This window comes from Zonotrichia albicollis, chromosome 25 (genome assembly GCF_047830755.1).
Source record: "Zonotrichia albicollis isolate bZonAlb1 chromosome 25, bZonAlb1.hap1, whole genome shotgun sequence".
Taxonomy (NCBI): Eukaryota; Metazoa; Chordata; class Aves; order Passeriformes; family Passerellidae; genus Zonotrichia; species Zonotrichia albicollis.
In genome coordinates, this window is record NC_133843.1 from 4,681,672 (window position 1) to 4,700,328 (window position 18,657).

At 38.3% G+C, this 18,657-nt stretch overlaps 1 protein-coding gene across 7 annotated transcripts in view; it reads right to left on the bottom strand.

Annotated features, from left to right (window-relative positions):
- VPS13D (vacuolar protein sorting 13 homolog D) overlaps window positions 1-18,657 on the bottom strand; it is a 106,308-nt gene that overhangs the window by 46,178 nt on the left and 41,473 nt on the right. For all 7 annotated transcript variants that reach the window (XM_074558821.1, XM_074558820.1, XM_074558815.1 and 4 more), the window contains 16 exons: window positions 17,466-17,571; window positions 16,029-16,181; window positions 15,333-15,468; window positions 14,123-14,170; window positions 13,219-13,369; window positions 11,598-11,808; window positions 10,245-10,492; window positions 8,054-8,245; window positions 5,749-5,875; window positions 5,153-5,295; window positions 4,219-4,349; window positions 2,747-2,922; window positions 2,508-2,631; window positions 1,729-1,964; window positions 854-962; window positions 78-238 (listed from right to left, as the gene is read on the bottom strand). In XM_074558821.1, coding sequence (XP_074414922.1) covers window positions 78-238; window positions 854-962; window positions 1,729-1,964; window positions 2,508-2,631; window positions 2,747-2,922; window positions 4,219-4,349; window positions 5,153-5,295; window positions 5,749-5,875; window positions 8,054-8,245; window positions 10,245-10,492; window positions 11,598-11,808; window positions 13,219-13,369; window positions 14,123-14,170; window positions 15,333-15,468; window positions 16,029-16,181; window positions 17,466-17,571 — 2,452 coding nt within the window. The remainder of the gene's footprint in view (window positions 1-77; window positions 239-853; window positions 963-1,728; window positions 1,965-2,507; window positions 2,632-2,746; window positions 2,923-4,218; window positions 4,350-5,152; window positions 5,296-5,748; window positions 5,876-8,053; window positions 8,246-10,244; window positions 10,493-11,597; window positions 11,809-13,218; window positions 13,370-14,122; window positions 14,171-15,332; window positions 15,469-16,028; window positions 16,182-17,465; window positions 17,572-18,657) is intronic.

Below are 18,657 nucleotides of genomic sequence, written 5' to 3' on the forward strand. Positions count from 1 at the left end.
TTTCAATGTATGGCCTGTATTCAATGCACGTATTTCAATGTATGAACTGTGCCCAATGTATGTATGCATTTCAATACCTGTTATTAGTGACAGCTGCTAGGCCTGCAATATCCAAAATCATACTGGAGTCCTCAGAGCGAGGGGAAGGTTTGTGGGGGTTGTGAGGAACTGAAGAACCTTCATGGCAAAGCATTCCTGAGTCTGTCATCCTCCAGAGCTGGGATCGCTTTCCTGGCTCCTGTTACAGAAAAATTCAACTTTTAAATACAGTACAGAGCAAATATTTTTGTTCTATTTTGCTATCAGAGGCTTTGAATTATAATTCTTGGAATGACTTGTATATATTTAACTTCAGAGCCCTGAATTAGAATTAGGAACTAGATTGGATAAAGGCTCCTGATTGAACCCTGATATTCAATGAATACACAACAGCAGCTAGATGAAGAGCAGCATTTAAAAGCTGTTTAATCTCAGCAATATTTAAACACAGTTTCTGTAACTTACAAGCTCCAGAAATAGATTACTTCACTTACAATGCTCCCAAAAAGGAAGCATGTCCTACCTTGTAACTTCATGAGAATATCCAACACACAACTACCATATTCTGCTGTCTAGGAGGCATTTACAACCTTCCTTGCCACTTCATTCCAGTTCCCTTTTCTGTTACCTTTACTCCTACAAAAGTCTTATACAGAAGCACCACCACAATTCAAAATAAAATAACCTATCAGTTTGGAGTCTCTTTAAAAATTAGAACTTTTTTTTTATCTTGTCCTACACTCTCAGCATTTGATTTTACTTCAGCACATAGCAACAGTATTACTAAAAAAAAAAATCAAATGTGTCCTGGTACCTTCTTTTTCAGCAAAACTCGTTGAGTCTTTGGAGAAACATCGAGGACAAGCTCTGCATTTGCAGCATCCTTATTTGAAGTAACTGGTCTTACACTTGGCTCCTGTGACCTGGAAGCAAGAAAACAGCATCACGTTTGTTCAGCAGCTTCTTCTGTAGCACAAATTAGAGTTGCATCAAAAGTCAGCTGGAAGTTTACACTTCCAATACAGTCCATCACACTAACATTTATACTGGGGGTTTTTCACCTCTTGTTAGGAATTACTATGGCAAGCTGGTAACCTGAGTAAATTCTTAAAAGGGGCTTTGATTTCTCACTGGAACTAGCAACTTCACAGGCAAAACAGATGAATTAAAAGACAGTTTCCTATCTCATTTTGAGGAAAGCAACAAAGCCCTGTATCAACCTCCCAGAGCTGTTTTCAGTAGCATATAAACCAGTGCAAGCCTAACCCTCACAGGCATGTTGTAAATAGGTGTGACTTGTGGTAAAGAGGTAAAGTGTCCTTCATACACCAAAAAGCTTTAAGTCCCCAGAGGGGCACCCCAAACATCCCAACTCTTCCAAGACTACAGAGTGGGGTCACAGCAGATGCCAGGTGCTAAAAATCCTTCTCACTGTGTGACAGAGTAACTGTCAATCTGCACCTCTAAAGCAAAGGCACTATGTCCAAATGAGGTAAAACACACAAATTACTAACAGCCAGACAGTTTCTGAATTTGGCATTTCTTCTGCTAGCTACAAGGTAGACAAAAGTTTAACTCCATGTGAAAAACTTTTGAATGGTAACCATAAAGAGAATAATAATTTGGTATTATTAACTAAAGCTTAACGTGAACATTAAAAGTATTTCCATCAAAGATATCAAGAATTACCCTGAGAAAGTATATGTAGCAGCAATATAGATGAAGTTTTCATAGTAAAGCAGTTTGCTGTCTTGGAAGTCATTCATGCAGCACATAACTTCTGAGGAGCCTGCTCCCTTCACTGTCAGGGTGATGTAGGGAGGCAGGATGGGCTCATCCCAGGCATAATCCAGGGAGGTCATGGGCTTCACATCAGTGGACAGCCTGGGCTCCACCACCCCGTGCTGCTTAAACACAACTGGGACCTGCAACAGTCAGCAAAGAGGAGTTTGCTCATACAGGAATTGTTGATCACACTGACTTTCTGCTATCATTTGCTCATTCACCAGGAGCTGATGACTGAAACATGTTCAGATCACTTCTTTTTTCCCCCCCTCAATATTTTCAATATGTATATTCTTCCATTCAGGTCTCAAGTAAAGAGAGTCATAAAGGGATGATAAATATCATCTTTGCTTTTAACTGTGTGAAATGTCTGCAAAATGTCAGCAAAATCTCAAACCCTGCTAATCCAAATTACAAGATTAGAACAGATTAAATACCATCCCTCTCATTGATAATGCTTCTCTTCCTTGTAAGCCTTAAAGCATTCATGCAAGCCACAATGTTACCACTATTATTTGAAAAAGATGATGTAGCTGTTACTACCAATTTTTACTACAACTTCAGAAAATTGCAATTACTACAGACAAATACATTTTATTTCATTACACAAGTTAGTCATCTCCTACTTGTAACAAATACAGAAGAATTACTTTTTTGGTAAAAGTGGGGTTTGGTTGTTTTACCTTGGAGAAATTGTCGATGCGGAAAGGCGGCGGCAGCTGGTCGGTGTCGCTGAACGCGACGCGGTACGTGGCTCCCTGAAGGGTGATTTCTACTCTTAAAAAGTAACATTTTCCCAGGGTGTCCCTGAAAGAGATCACAGTACAAGACATGTCAGCTTCTGATCTGCGTTATCTGCAGTGTTAAACAGCTGCTTCTATCAAAACACAGCAGCTGCAGAGGATTGCCAGCTCACAGCTACCTCATATTAATGTGGAACGAATTGTTCTTGTTGACCTCAAAGCCCCCAGACCAAATGCAGTTTGGGACTTCCATCAGCCTCACACACAACAGCTGATCATAATCATTCCGTGGCCAGTGGAACACAACACTGGAACCAGGGAGGGTGGAGATGTAGCCATCAGGGTTGGATGCTCCCTAGGAACAGAAATTGGGAAATAATTAATAAATAATCCCAGCACTGAAAAATCCAGGACAAATTCCAATCACTCTGTGATTAGTATACTATAAATATTTTCTTAGACAATCAAAAAAGATGTCATTGAAATTCAACATCTTCTTTAGTTTCCTATTACACATTTCTAGATTAATATTCTTAGAGTGTTAGCTGAAATTTCTCACTGATATTCCTAGGCATTCTGACCTTGAGATGTTCATCTGAACACAAACATTTATCTCAGCCTTGTCACTGTTTTAGCTTGTGTCTTATGATCAATTCTCTTAGATGGGTGGATATCCATCACTTTGCTGCCATTGGCCTGTGTTGATTTATAGATGACATCTCAAAGCAACAGTTGTTTTGAACCATTCAATGCTTCATAAAATAAAGCAAGAAATTTCACAGTACTCCTGTGCTCTGGTAAATACAACTATTCAATATTTCTTCTAAAATACTAAATCCTCTAAAATACAAACACAGCCATTCTTCTGTCAGGTGGATGCTGCTATTGGAATAATGAGAAAGATCCTGATAACCAGCCAACAATACTTTGAAGAACAATGTCTGCTCTTGTTGGTGGACAGATGCTGTCACTAAATACAGTCCTGGGGTGACTTTATGATGCTCATATCCCCATTGGTCTGCTTAGCCCAGAAATGAGTTTTGCACCCTAAAAGACTGGTTCTGAGAGCAAAGAGGGGGGAAGAAGAAGCACAGAGTGTGTTTTCAGACACTGCACTCACTCTTCCACATTCCTCCTCCTGGTTGTCTGTGCATGGACAGGCAGCAGGACAGAGCTCTCCTTTGCTTTTAGTTAGTTTTTATAGCTAGCTGAGGCAGAGAAGTTCCCTGGATTGTGGTTTTTCTATTTCTTTGGAGCTGTTTAAACCTGCTCTGGACTGAGCATTGGCAGCTCCCACCTAGAGCCCACCAGGCTGGGCTTAGGCTGTGGCATTTCCAGCACTGGAGGGGCTGATAAGAGACTGAGTGAGCTGAGCTACAGCCCATGGAGGGGCTTTCTGAGTTTGTCATCTCTTTTGGAGCAGCAAGAGGTTTTATTGGTTAGTATTGTTAATTTTTGTGCTGGTGAATGCTTTGCCTGTTAAATAAACTGGTTTTTTCCACTTTTCTCCAAGGAAATATTTTCCCAAACCAGCTGAGGGATGAGCCACTGAATCTGCTTTCTAGAGGAACCCCTTTGGAGGTTCTCACCCAAATCTGCCCTAAACCAGGGCAGTACTGGACTACAAAGTCACCACCAGGAAGTTTCTCACCTGCCCTCTGGCAAACTCCCGCTGGACAAAGGCCAGTTTGTAGCTTGATTTGTTGTCCAGCAGGTACCGGGGAGCAAAGGTGACCATGCAGGTGTCAATGTAACGGCCTCTGCCTTTTTTAACATCAATACCTGGTCATAAAAACAAGGTGAAAATACAGATATTATTTACAAAAGAAAAGACAGTCCCACAGTATGTTTCAGAGAACATCAGTTCTTTCTTGTGCTGCTGAAATGAAGCCTTTGTGCCATAAAACTGCATTGCATTAGAACATTATTTTATTTTAAAAAGTTAATGTAATCTTATGCCATCTGTTACCCTCTATTTCTCAAGTACAACTTAGATACTGAAGACAAATGAAGATAAAAAACCCAAAACCAATTCCCAATCACGTAATTATTTCACTTTCAAACATATAAAAAATTCCTTGACAATCACTGCAGAGTAACTTCTAGACTCTCATTTAATTCAAAACTAAAACCTGCTTGTACTTTATGTGCACCAGGAGCACAAGGAATCCAGAAGCTGCACTCCTGCACATCAGCCCATGCAGGCACCACCAGGCAAACCCCAGAGAAGCAGCACATGGCTGAACAATTACACTCAAAATAATCAGAGTAATGTCATGGGATTTAGAATTAACATAGAGAGGGAACAAAAACACAGAAGCAGACAGAACAGTTTGACAACATAGTTATTAACACGCAATGATTAAATGTAAAGTTAAAAATAACTGAAAGCTGGTAAGATATAAAAATATATAAATATAAAAATACTTAGAACACTATATTTAGTTTAATGATTTTTCTCTGGACCCTCAAAAGCCTTTCAGAAGATACATTTCCCTGCTGCAATTGTTCTGTTTCTTGTGTCACTGCCATTGCATCTCACCAAGAGCTCCTCAGGGCTTTCCAGTGTTCCCATCACCACCTACCAATGTTGTAGATGAGGCCTGGCCTGTTCCCATGCTGGATCACCTTGAGGGCTCTGACACCACTGCCACCATCCAGGGAGAAGCCCTGGCACCAGCCAGGCATCCCATCAGGATGGATTCCCTTTCCAACCCGCATTGTACAACTGAGGGCGAGAAGAAAACACAAGGCTTGGTCATTTAAATGAAGGATCAGGTAACAACACAATGCTGGTGATCAAACACATGCCCAGATGGAAAAAGAACATCTGTGGCTGGATGCAGAAGCATTTGAAGCCATGATAAATCTCTTACTGAGTGGCTCATTCTGCATTTTGCCATAAACCCTTTCAACAAGGAGTCAATGGCCATGTCCTGTAAAAAGCTTGGCAATTTCCAGAGTGATTAATCATGACAGCATTTGTATGTCTTTTATGTTTGAAATAAAAATTAAAATTTGGAATAAACTGAGACACAACAGAATTGGCCAACCAAGGAGCTTTCAGCAGGAAATGTCTAAGACCCCAGAATGCTCAACACAGTATAAAAACCAATCATTTCACAGGTCATCTTAACACTTTCATCTTTGTCAACTCCTCCTGATTGCCCTTGTCACTTACAAGTTTGGCTGTTCTTTATCAGCATAGCAGAAGAGCAGTGGGCTGAGGCTTCTAGCAAGCTCATGCTCCTCAAACTGACCAGCTGCATCTGTTTTTGCATTATCTTGTCTGAAGATAAGTGGCAATCCTTTAAATGAAAACAGAAGAAAAGAGTGTTAAACTACACATCACTTTAGTACAAATTAAAATGAGAACGGTAAAAATTTCAAATTAAGGAACCCAAGATATTTTTGTTGTAGTATTTTAGCCATTACTGTGCAGAATTCTCCTTCAAGTTGTTCTTAATCTTCTTAAAACTGCTGTTCAGAGCTGCAGGTGATGAGATTGGTCTGTGCAGACCTGAAGTGCCAGTGGAGCTCACACAGACTCACTGCAATTCACACTGCTGCCTTCTGAAAGCATTTCAGTCTTTGAAAATCACAAATTCTAACAGTGATCTAATCTATATTGATTTACTGAGAGGCACAACAGCTCATGTTTGAAAAACTGTCACACAGCAACTCAATGTCTAAGTTACCTGCTGTAACATGCATCAAACACTGGCTGCTGGCACTATTAAAAATATAAATTCTTACAACCTTTATTCCTCTTAAGTAGCATTTAAAAGCTTTATTTAGCTAGAAAGCAAATGAAAATACTGCAGGAAATCCTTATTTCCCACTTGATGATTACAAGAGAACTTGCCTGTTGATTAACCAATATGGAGCTGAAATGAGTATTTGAAGCCATGATAAATCTCTTACTGATAAATGATATAATGATAAATAATGATAGTGATATAAATGCTATACATAAAAATAATACATCTATAAATACATAATATATGAAAATAAAGAATATATAATCTATAAATAAATAATGAAAACTATAGTATAATGATAAATACATGATAAATCTCTATATCTATATTAAAACTATAAATTCTTATCATCTTTATTGCTCTTAAGTAGTATTTAAAAGCTTTATTTGGCTTGAAAGCAAATCAAAATATTACAGGAAATGTAGAATATATATTCTACATATATAAGAGAAATATATAATATATATATATATATCCTACTCTATTTCACACTTGATGATTACAATAGAACTTGTCTATTTTGTTGATTAAGCAATATGGAGCTGAAATGAGTATTTGAAGCCATGATAAATCTCTTACTGATAAATGATATAATGATAATATAATGACAGTGATATAGATAATATATAAAAATAACGAATAAATATATAAACATACAATAAATAATATATAATACAGAAATAAATTATGATAATGATAGGAAAATTATAAATACATTCTAAATCTCTATTTATATAGAAAATATAAATTCTTACTAGCATTATTCCTCTTAAGCAGCATTTAAATGCTTTATTTGGCTCAAAAGCAGATCAAAATACTACAGGAAATATAGAATACATAGACTAGAATATATATTCTCAATATATAATAGAAATATAGAATATATATCTCTCCTTATTTCCCACTTGATGATTACAATAGAACTTGTCTATTTGGTTGATTAACCAATATGGAGCTGAAATGAGTATTTGAAGCCATGATAAATCTCTTACTGATAAATGATATAATGATAATATAATGATAGTGATATAGATAATATATAAAAATAATGAATAAATATATAAATAATATGCAATAAATAGATAATATATAATATAGAAATAAATTATGATAATGATAGTACAATGATAAATAAATGCTAAATCTCTATTTATATTTACATGGAAATATAAATTCTTACGAGCTTTATTCCTCTCAAGTACCACTTAAAAACTTTATTTGGCTAGAAAGCAAATCAAAATACTACAGGAAATACAGAATATATAGACTAGAATATATATTCTCAATATATAATAGAAATATATATCTCTCCTTATTTCCCACTTGATGATTACAAGAGAACTTGCCTGTTTTGTTGATTAAGCAATATGGAGCTGAAATGAGTATTTGAAGCCATGATAAATCTCTTACTGATAAATGATATAATGATAATATAATGATAGTGATATAGATAATATATAAAAATAATGAATAAATATATAAATAATATGCAATAAATAGATAATATATAATATAGGAATAAATTATGATAATGACAGTATAATGATAGATAAATGCTAAATCTCTATTTATATTTACATGGAAATACAAATTCTTATGAGCTTTATTCCTCACAAGTAGCACTTAAAAACTTTATTTGGCCAGAAAGCAAATCAGAATACTGCAGGAAAGTATAAAAATATAAAAATACTCCATTTCCCAGGTGCTGAGTGCAGGAGCACGTGCCTGTTTTGTTGATGAGCCAGTAGGGGGCCGAGATGAGGATTCTGAGGGAGCCCTCAGCGACGCACACGATGCGGATGGTCAGGCTGAGCAGCCGCCGGTTGGCGTCGTACAGCCGCATCCTCACCATGTAGTTCTGCGTGCCTGGGGGAATCAGCAGCTCTTTGCAGGTTGGGAAGTTCTCCAGCAACACCCCTAGGAAACAAAAAGCACAGCAAAATAAAGCATCACCCACACAAACAGGAGTTTGGTAAACATTTAAGCTGGCGTTTCATAAAACTTGATCTCCCTAAGTATTACAAAGAGCTCACCGTGATCAACTTTTATATCTGCCCAGTATGGTGAACTCTGATTTCATGAAAAAATTCCTCAATTTAAGTCACAAACACCAAAGCTAGTTCTGTAAGGGACCCCGTTTAGGGCTAATTATTGCTTCAGGCATTGCAGGTCTAGCCTGTGTTGAATAACTTCACTGTCGCAGAGAATGAGGGCCTTTGTTAGGGATGAGCCATTTGTCAGTGAGGGGAGACTCAGACACTCAATAGGAGTGATAGCAAATTCCGTTTATTGAAGAGAGCATCAGACACTTATACAGCGAGTAATAAGCTTATGAATATTCTGTAAGCCAAGCAATCTATTGGTTAAACTATACTATCAACTCTTCCTCATTCCTTAGGGGTTGCATCTCTCTTTTCTCATGTCTCTATCACTGTTTGTTATCCCACCACAGCTAGGCCCAAGGACACTGCTGTCTGTGCAGGTGCAGGACTTGGAATTAGCCATGGTTTTGTACTTTTCCATTTTCTAGCAGCTAAATTCCCAAAACTTCACGCTCTCAGCAATTATTTCTGTTAAAAAGAAAAAAGAAAACCACCCACAATATGAGGAGCTTATTCCCCTCTTTGCCACTGTTCTCTCCAGTTTCCACTCTCAGGAAAATAAGAACTGAACAAGGAGCATTCTAAGTGACAGCTTAGAGGAGGGACAAACCAGGAGTAACAATGGCAATACTGGGTTGCTTTTTTTCCAATGCGTTCACTTCATTAAAAATAAGAAGTTCTGCTGTTTGTGACTTAAATGGAGGAAGAAATTCCTCCATTCAAGTCACAAACACCAAAACTGGTTCTGTAAGGGACCCTGCTTAGGGCTAATTATTGCTTTAGGCATTGCAGGTCTAGCCTGTGTTGAGTAACTCCACATACACCCTCAAAACCAATTATTGGGGTCAAAAAGAAAAGAGCAAAACCACCCAAAATATTAGGAGCTTATTTGATTTATTCCTCTCTTTACCACTGTTCTCTCCAGTTTCCACTCTCAGGAAAATAAGAACTGAACAAGGAACATTCTAAGTGACAGCTTAGAGGAGCACAAACCAGGAGTGACAAACCAGGAGTGACAAACCAGGAGGAACAATGGCAGTACCGGGTTGGTTTTTCCCCAATGCCTTCACTTCATCAAAAATAAGAAGCTCTGCAACCCAATGAAATAATAACTTAAATGCTTTCTATTTTTCTATTCTGTGCCATATTTCCTTGCAGAACAAGCTCCCTGGTGGTACAGAGACAAGAAGCAAAAGGTCCCTGAGCAGGAGCCTTACCCAGCTTGATGTTCTGGGCTGTGTAATGCAACCCAATGAAATAATCATTCAAATGCGTGGTATTTTTCTATTTTTCCATTCTGTGCCACAATTCCTTGCAGAACAAGTCTCCTGGTGGTCCAGAGAGGAGCAGGAGCAAAAGGTCCCTGAGCAGGAGCCTTACCCAGCTTGATGTTCTGGGCTATGTAATACAACCCCTTGTAATCATAATTTAAATGCTTTCTATTTTGCATTCTGTGCCACATTTCCTTGCAGAACAAGGCTCCTGGTGGTCCAGAGAGGAGCAGGAGCCTTACCCAGCTCGATGTTCTGGGCTGTGTAATGCAACCCAATAAAATCATCATTTAAATGCTTTCTATTTCTCTATTTTTCCATTCTGTGCCACATTTCCTTGCAGAACAAGGCACCTGGTGGTACAGAGAGGAGCAGCAATGGTCTCTGAGCAGGAGCCTTACCCAGCTTGATGTTCTGGGCTGTGTAATGCAACCCAATGAAATAATCATTCAAATGCTTGCTATTTTTCTATTTTTCCATTCTGTGCCACATTTCCTTGCAGAACAAGTGTCCTGGTGGTACAGGGAGGAGCAGGAGCCTTACCCAGCTCGATGTTCTGGGCTGTGTCAGCTGTGTGCAAGGCAGCCTCTTTGCCAGGTTTCAGTGTCCCACTGATGGGCAAACCCTTCACGTAGAACTCCAGCTCACAGGGCAGCAGATTGCAGATCACCACCGTTGGCAGCAGATAAATGGTGTGCCCAGGCTGCCTGAAAATCTGCTTAGCACTGTCAGAGAATATGCTGGAAGGCATGTAATCTGGGTAATTTTCTTTCTTTATAGCCACACAGAACCTGGGAATGAAGATACGTGTGAGAGTCAATGAATTTGACAGAACAATTAAACTCCATCTTTCTGTATTGCACTAAGTCCTCAAACTTCAGGATGAATAAGAAAAAACAGCATTTAGAGTTGTTCTCAACATAATCACCTTGTAGGTTATTATAAGGTATTTTGGATTTATGTCTGACATTAAGACAACATGAGTTTTCTGATTTTAATCAAAGACTGAAGTTAGCTCCCCAAAAACTGATCTGTTTATAAACCTAAGAGAAAATTAGAGATTTCCACATTTAAAACCAGCTTTCATAAACTTGCAAAAGCATGCTCTTAACTGCTGCTAAAAAGAGATTTTTAACCATTAAAGTAAATTGTAATCATGTTCTTAAACATAAATGCTGAATGTCTCCTTCACAGTAGATATATCCTTGCTCTAACCACTTGACATTTCAGTTTTTCATTAGTTAAGGTGAAAAACTGAGTTGGTAAACCTTCATTTTAAATAATTTGTTTCTTTTGCTCCCTGTGATCCATTAAAAAACAGCATATTAGGAAATGAACTATGAAACAGACACACAGCAATAACTATATAGTGGGCAAAGGTCATTTCCTGACACAATTTCTATAATCCCTATCCTAGTATTTCCTAAATTCAGAGCAATAAATAAAAATAAAATCAATTGTATCAGAAAACTACAAAACTCCATTAAGTCCTCACTATGCAGAGACATTTTTGGCCTCAGAACTGAGCAGAGGACATTGAGGACAAAGAATGAATATTTGTGAACACTCTTTTGGAAAAACCACTGATTATCCTAAGTGAGACTGAGCAGTCAGTTTAATGCAAGTTCACATTCTATTTTCTGAATTTCCTTTTTTTTAACAATAATATTCATAGCATGCTTTGCATTGTCAGAGGTTTAGCAGGCACTGCCAGAGGAGCTTCAAGGAGCCCTGCAGAAACAGAGCAGCCACACCTCACTGCTTTCTCACTATTCAACAGACCCACTAAAACATCCACTAAACTGCAGCAGCTTTCATCTCCAGCATTTTCTTTCCTGTTATTTACTTTCACAGGATCTATCAGAGCTTACAGAAAAAGAATTAGGCTTTGATTACCTGAAAAATCTGCTGTTCTCAGACTCCATGGAATGACACTCCCTCTTGCTGCTGCACACCTCTGCTGCCTTCTGCACATTGGTCCAGTGAATGGGAGCCTTGGAGAAGAAGAATCCCATTCCTTTGGGCCTGGCCTGCAAACGCCAGGATGTGAGGTGCAGTGGAATGGCAAAGGAATCTCCTGGCATCACTGCTGGAAGCACCACAGGCTCTGCAACCAGAGAAGAAAACACATTAAAAGAGGCTCCTTTACGGAAAACCATAACATTTTGAAGTCGTAAGTCTCAAATTTTTAAGGCAATAGGTTTAATTTTAATGTAAATCACTTCCTCCTTTATGCATGTTTCAAAAACCAACCCGTTATTTTCAGCTCTATCAACAATCTGGCAGCAGACTAATTTCAGTGTGTAAATCTGAAACAGCCTAAAAACTTGCTGGTACTCAAATTCTTCAGTGGAAATGCTTGTTTAAAAAAACCTCATTTTTCAAACCTTTTGGGTACATTATCAAGTATCATTAGATTTCTACACTAAATCTTTGCATGGTAACACCAAAGGTGAATGCTTTGTCTATTAAATAAAGACTTTTTTCCAACTTTTCTCCAAGGAAATTTTTTCCCAAACCAACTGCTGCTAAAGACACAACTTTGCTACATACAGAAATAAGATGAAGTCTTTACAGAGTCCCAGCTTTTCTTTTTTATCTGAACAACAACTGAAAATCCTACTGGAATCTATCTCTTGTTGACTGTCTTATTCTTAGCATGACCCATATCCTGTCCAGGGAGGTCTGTTCTGGTGTGAAGCATTACAGACAGTGGTGAATCTTCTTGGGGAGAAAGCTGGACTCCCCACAGCACATAAAGAATGACAGCAATATGAATGACAGTGTGGTTATTAATTGTTGAGGTGTTGTGAGGGTCCCAGGATGAGATGAGAGATGAGAATTGACTCCAAGTTCTCAGAAGGCTGATTGTTATACTATACTATAATATTATTATAGTATGTTATTATTATACTATACTATGTATATACTATATACTATATTATACATACTATTATTATATTATACTATATAATATATATAATATATATACTTTATATAGTTTATATATATTTATAATATAGTTTATATATATTATATATATAAACTATATATATATACTATATTATACTATATAATATAGTATATTATTATACTATATATAATAATATAGTATAATATTAATAATAATATAGTATAATATATACATGTTATACTATACTATATTATACTGTACTATATTGTATTATATCCATATTGTATTGTATTGTAATATTATATTATATTGTATTACATTATATGAAAATTATGTACTAAAACTATACTAAAGAAAGAGAAGGGAGACATCAGAAAGCTAACAAAGAATGAAAAATAAAAACTCATGACAGACTCAGAGTCTGACACAGCTGGCTATGATTGGTCATTAATTAAAAACAATTCACACGCTGGGTAAACAATTCTCCAATTCGCATTCCAAAGTAGTAAAACAAGGAGAAGCTGAAGCTTCCCAGCTTCCCAGGAGAGGGAATCCTGGCAAAGGGATTTTTCAGAAAACATCCCAGGGGTGTCCAGCACATACTGTCAGGGGCAGAGGGACTGTCCAGTCTCAGCTCCATTGGGATTTCCAGTTTGTTCCTCAGCATCAAGGCCGAGCGCACCGTTATCACCTTCCGGGCGCTGCCCTCCATGGTCACCTCAAACACCACACGAACTGGAGGCAATGAAGAAAACTGGAAGATATTTAAAAGCATTAAAAAGCTCAGGTAATGAATATATCTAGAAGAGGGACACCTCCATTATGAAGCACTAACTGCTGGAGAAAAACTTGCCAACTGAGTCCAACCATGTGTGACCATCAGGTGTATCAATAGTTTCATAATGGTGGTTTATAATCCTGTTCCCTCCCCTCAAAGCACAGTAAAATTATAAAAAAGCAATTCCACCTACCACTAACTCCATTATCTTTCTCAAAATAATCCAAGTTCAAATAAGAGCAATACAGATCCTAAGAGAAGAACTTTATACATCTTCTCACTATTACATTATTTAATAAATTCATGGACTCTGAAGTCTAAGCTTCATATAATTACCAGTCACTCATTCCTATCTGTCAAAACTGAAAAATAAGTTGGAGCTTTCCTAACATATTCATGCTCTGTTCACTCAGAGCTGCCCTTCTGTTGTGGTGTTTTACCTTCTACATTACACAAAGTGATTGCCACTGTGATCCTGAAAACAACATTTACTATGTGTTTACATGCTAAAATTCATATACTGGAATTTAAGACCCATTCTTCAAACATTTATACTGGTGAGGAATGGTAAATCATAAATATTTGTTCTGATTTGACAGTGCATTTTGTTTGCTTAAATTTTCTTTCCTTTCTATTGAAAAGGTTCTAGAAGGATGGGGAAGTCAGTTCTCTTGTAGTTTCCCTACTCTTACTTAAGTAGCTCTCAAAAAAATGAAAATATATACTCACGTAGACTTGTGGATGTATTATATTTGTTCTACTTATTGGGCTTCCAAGCTGAGAGGAAAGTAAACAAGTAAACAAGAAGGTTAAAGTAGTTCAACTTTTAAGATACTGTTCTCAGCTTTAACACAGAGCTTTACTACACAAGAATAAACTTTCATCACTTTGTGTTTTGATCTTCAGTACAACTTGGAATCGTATCAGAACTGGATTAGCAAAGCCTGTTTGTAATACTGTTTTGCAAAAAATTGAAGCTTAAGGAGGGTTGTACAGAAAAAGTCTATAGGAGATGCTGCTGAACAGGAGTTCTCATTAATTTATCATAATCTCATAATTGGCATCCTTTTCCATCAATATTCAACTTACAGAGAGATGATCCTTTTTATGCTTCAATATAAAAACATCAGAAAAATCAAGTAAGAGATCACTGGCTCTTGTCAGCAGCATTAAATCAAATTTAATTCTGCTTTATATCAAAAAGATCTCAACCTCCTATTTGCCCAGTGCTCAACAACTTCCAGTAGCAAGTCTCAAAACATGGTCTTGAAATCCACAAAACCATTTTTATCACTGAGCCTCCCCCAGATGCCAGCCTGCTCATTATTACAACTGCATTTTCCCTTCATGACAAGTATATTTTGTCTACAGAGCCACATACTTAAAAACCAATCTCTAGACTTACAGGAAATTGCCAGTGTTGTTTATTCTAAGCAAATTAAATACATGAAAAGCATTCCTGCAATAAAAGAAATGAAAGTAGCTGCTGAAATGCTGGGCTGATTTAAAGCTCAGTCTCCATGAGTGCATGGCCTGTCATTAATACATTCATCCTGTCCCTGGAAGCTCTGCCTGCCAAGCTCACATTAACTGCTGGCTGCTCTGCCTGTGCTCTGGGTACCAGTTAAAAACCCAGCTTCTCCAAGCTCTGCCTGTGCTCTGGGTACCAGTTAAAAACCCAGCTTCTCCAAGCTCTGCCTGTGCTCTGGGTACCAGTTAAAAACCCAGCTTCTCCAAGCTCTGCCTGTCCAGGATCACTGGAAAGACAAAAATCTCATCCAGCAGATGCTTTTAGATCAAAATCCTGCAGACATCGTTATTCCTAATTTACAGATTCTTTTAAAACACTCAAAATCAGAACTTAGAGTATTTTAGATCAAAATCTTGCAGACATCACCATTCCTAATTTACAGATTCTTTTAAAACACTCAGAACTTACAGTAGAAGAGGAGGAATTCTTATCTGGGGCAGCATATCGGAAAAATGTTCCAACTTTGTCCACAGACACTGGACTCACTTCTTCCCAGCCATTAACTCTCACTTGCAGCTGATGGATCCTTAGGTCATGTGTGTGCCTGCAAGGTTAGATCATGTTAAATTATTATTATGCATTATTATAGAGACTAAATACCAAACAGTTAAAACCACAAACATCCTCTGGATTCTATTTAAAGAATCTTACTGAAGCATTAAAAAAATCCCAAGAGTTTTCCCATTTCATGGATAAATGGACTTGGTTTTATGTTTATGTCTCTTTCCTGAGGAACATACACATTAAAAAATAAAAGCATGCTACATATTTGTTAACAAGCTCTAGTTCTTATCTCTGATAACAACCAACACTGCCCCAATAGTCCTTTAAAATAAAGGACATTGATTTGTAACTGAGGCCCCCAAGCTTATAATGATCCAACTCACATACAGGAACAGCTGCCACAACAGCAATATTTGCTGCTTTACCAGAGAAGTTATAATTTCACTCCATACAAGAGTATTAAAAATAGAAACTAAACATTAACAGTAAATTACACAGAAATCCACTTTTAATGTGACACCTGCCAGTGCCCTCACAACTGTGAACCTGTGAGTTCCATACAGGAGAGTGTCAGAACATCCCATGGCCTGGTCCCTTCACCTGTGTCTGAGTTTCCCTCTGGTTTCAAACTCAAACGGAACCTCTTCCCCAGTGATAACCTCCTGCCATTCACTGACATTATGGGCATCACCCAGCAGCGTCCCGTTCTCCTCAGGAACCACACCTGGACTCCCACTATGAGACAGCGCAGCCCTGGGGAGAGAATCACAGCATTTCACAAAATGACCTCTGGTGGAATTCACATTCTCTGAAATAATCCCTTCACCCAGGATTGTTTCTGCTGAGAAGCCTCAGAGAAAAGGAAAACAATTCTTATTTGCTTCTCCTCTGTTTTGCTTATGTGGATTGTGTTTGGAGATTGTTTCATTGCATTCTGGTGTGAGTTGTTTTGACTCTTTGGCCAACAGGGGCCAAGCTGTGTGGGGACTCTGCAAAGTCACGAATTTTCATCATTATCTTTTTAGCATTCTGTAAGTATGTTTTGTATTCTTTAGCATAGTATTCTTCAATATAATATAGTATTATGAAGTAATAAATTAACCTTCTGAGAACACAGAGTCAGATTCATCATTCCTGCCTTTGTCAGGGCAGGCCCCACAAATACAATAAGTACTTCAAGCTGCAAGTGCTTTTTAAGTCTGCCTCAGTCCTCATTCACACCATGAACACATGTGAACACATTCACACCATGAATGTGCTTGACTGGTTTCCACATTCTGCTAGGTCTCTTGAAAAAAAAAGAATCTTTTTTGTTTAATAATAAAACTCTCTCTGTGTGAAAGAAGAGGCTCTTAACTGAGTAAAACTGGGAGTTGCCTACATGTGTCTGCAAAACAAAAGCACTGACAACAACAGAGATTGGCTGCCATGGAAGAGGAGCCAGACAAACGTGTTTGAAGGGATCTGTAGTAAACCCCTCAGGTTTAGCCAGGGCCCCTTGGAGAACAGAATGCTGACACAGCAGCAAAGAAGTTTCCTGTCTCCAGGGACATCCGCCTTGTACCTTATCCCTATAGCCATGTAAGGCAATATTGTGTTAAACCCTACTATTGGTCACTTATGGTCACTCTAACACCTTTGCCATTGGTCAGGATTGGATCCAGGCCAAGGGTAAAAGTAGCATACTGTACCCCTACTAACTCGGAAGAAGAAGAGCTGAGACCCTTCACGGACCCCTACAATAAAGCCATATACATGGAACAGCCAGTGTCTTCTGCTTCTCCTCTCTCTACCGTCTGCTGGAGCCTTAGGCCAAGGGAAAGCTACCTAGCAAGCAAAGCTGAAATCACAAGAGCTGCCTGATCACTGAGAGCTGAATATCTCCCTGCTTGCTAGGGGCTGACCCGCGGCCTTGGTCTGAGAGCGAGCTGGCTTCTGGCACCCAGTCCCCTTGGGGACTGAGCTCTGGAGCGGTAACAGCTTGCATAGGATACGACCAAGCAAGGCTCATTTAGGGATCCCCAAAGAGCTCCTTACCTGGTTGGGGTTGTGGTGAGGGTGGCAAACCAGAGAGTGCAGCCGGTGTGATTCCTCAGAGCAAAGGGCACAAACGGCTGCCTGCGCTTTGGGGTCTTCATTTCAGCTACAAAACACAACACAGACTGTCTGAGTGCCCATGGAAAACGTTCATCACATCTTTGTGTGGGATGAGATGCAGGGGCTGGAGAACCACAGCCTGCACTGACTACAAATAAACAGGATATCAGATTATCTGCAAAGCTTTTACTGATAATTAGTAACTGCTACAGAAATGGCACAAAACTAACAGACATTCTTCCCCTACACCAATCCCCCTTGAACTGAGTTTAATCTACACATTCTGTTTCTTTATATCAAGCCTTATAAAATACTACGCCTTCAGTTACACCTAACATGCAGAAAATCTAACTAAAAACCCATCTAACTAAAAACCCAAGCATAATCAGAAACCTTTTATGTACATCGTCATGAAATACTAAACACACATTCACTTGTAATTAGGATTTATGCTGTATTTAATGTGACAAATACAGGGTTAGCCAGTATTCCCTTTAAAGGGACTTTTATTCTCAAAGCCTGAACGAAAAAAAAAAAAAAATTCCTATTTTTAAAGCTACTGAAATAGGCTTTAAAATAAAGAATACTGAAGGATATTGAAGGGATCCTTTAAAATAGAGGATACTACTGAAATGTGGAAAATAATTTGAGAGCAAACAAAGGCAATCTGGTTTTGTTAAACTGCTGGGACAGCAAAACACCAGAAGAAGATACTTCTCCTATGTTCAACTTTTTCTAAGCACAAATTTCTAACAGGCACACAAGTGCTACTCTCATTTTCCACACTGCAGTGCATGAAATCTGTGAAAATACTTACTGAGTTTGGACACAGCAAAACCCCTGTCAAAGCCCAGTAATTTACTTAAAAAGGAAGATAAATGGCTGCTACCTCAATACACAACACGTTTAGCATGAGGGAAGAGGAAAGAAGGCACACACAATAAATCAGCTGCTGAAACAAAAGGCAAGACAGAAATCTCTTCCCCAGACCTGATGTGAAGTCATTCCAAAAGGTCTGCAGAGGCAAGCAGGGGAGATGTGGGGAGGGCAGCAAAGTTTCTGAAGGAGTTACAGATCATTGACAGATGACTTTCTGTCGACCAACAAATCCCTATGTACCTCACACTGCCCA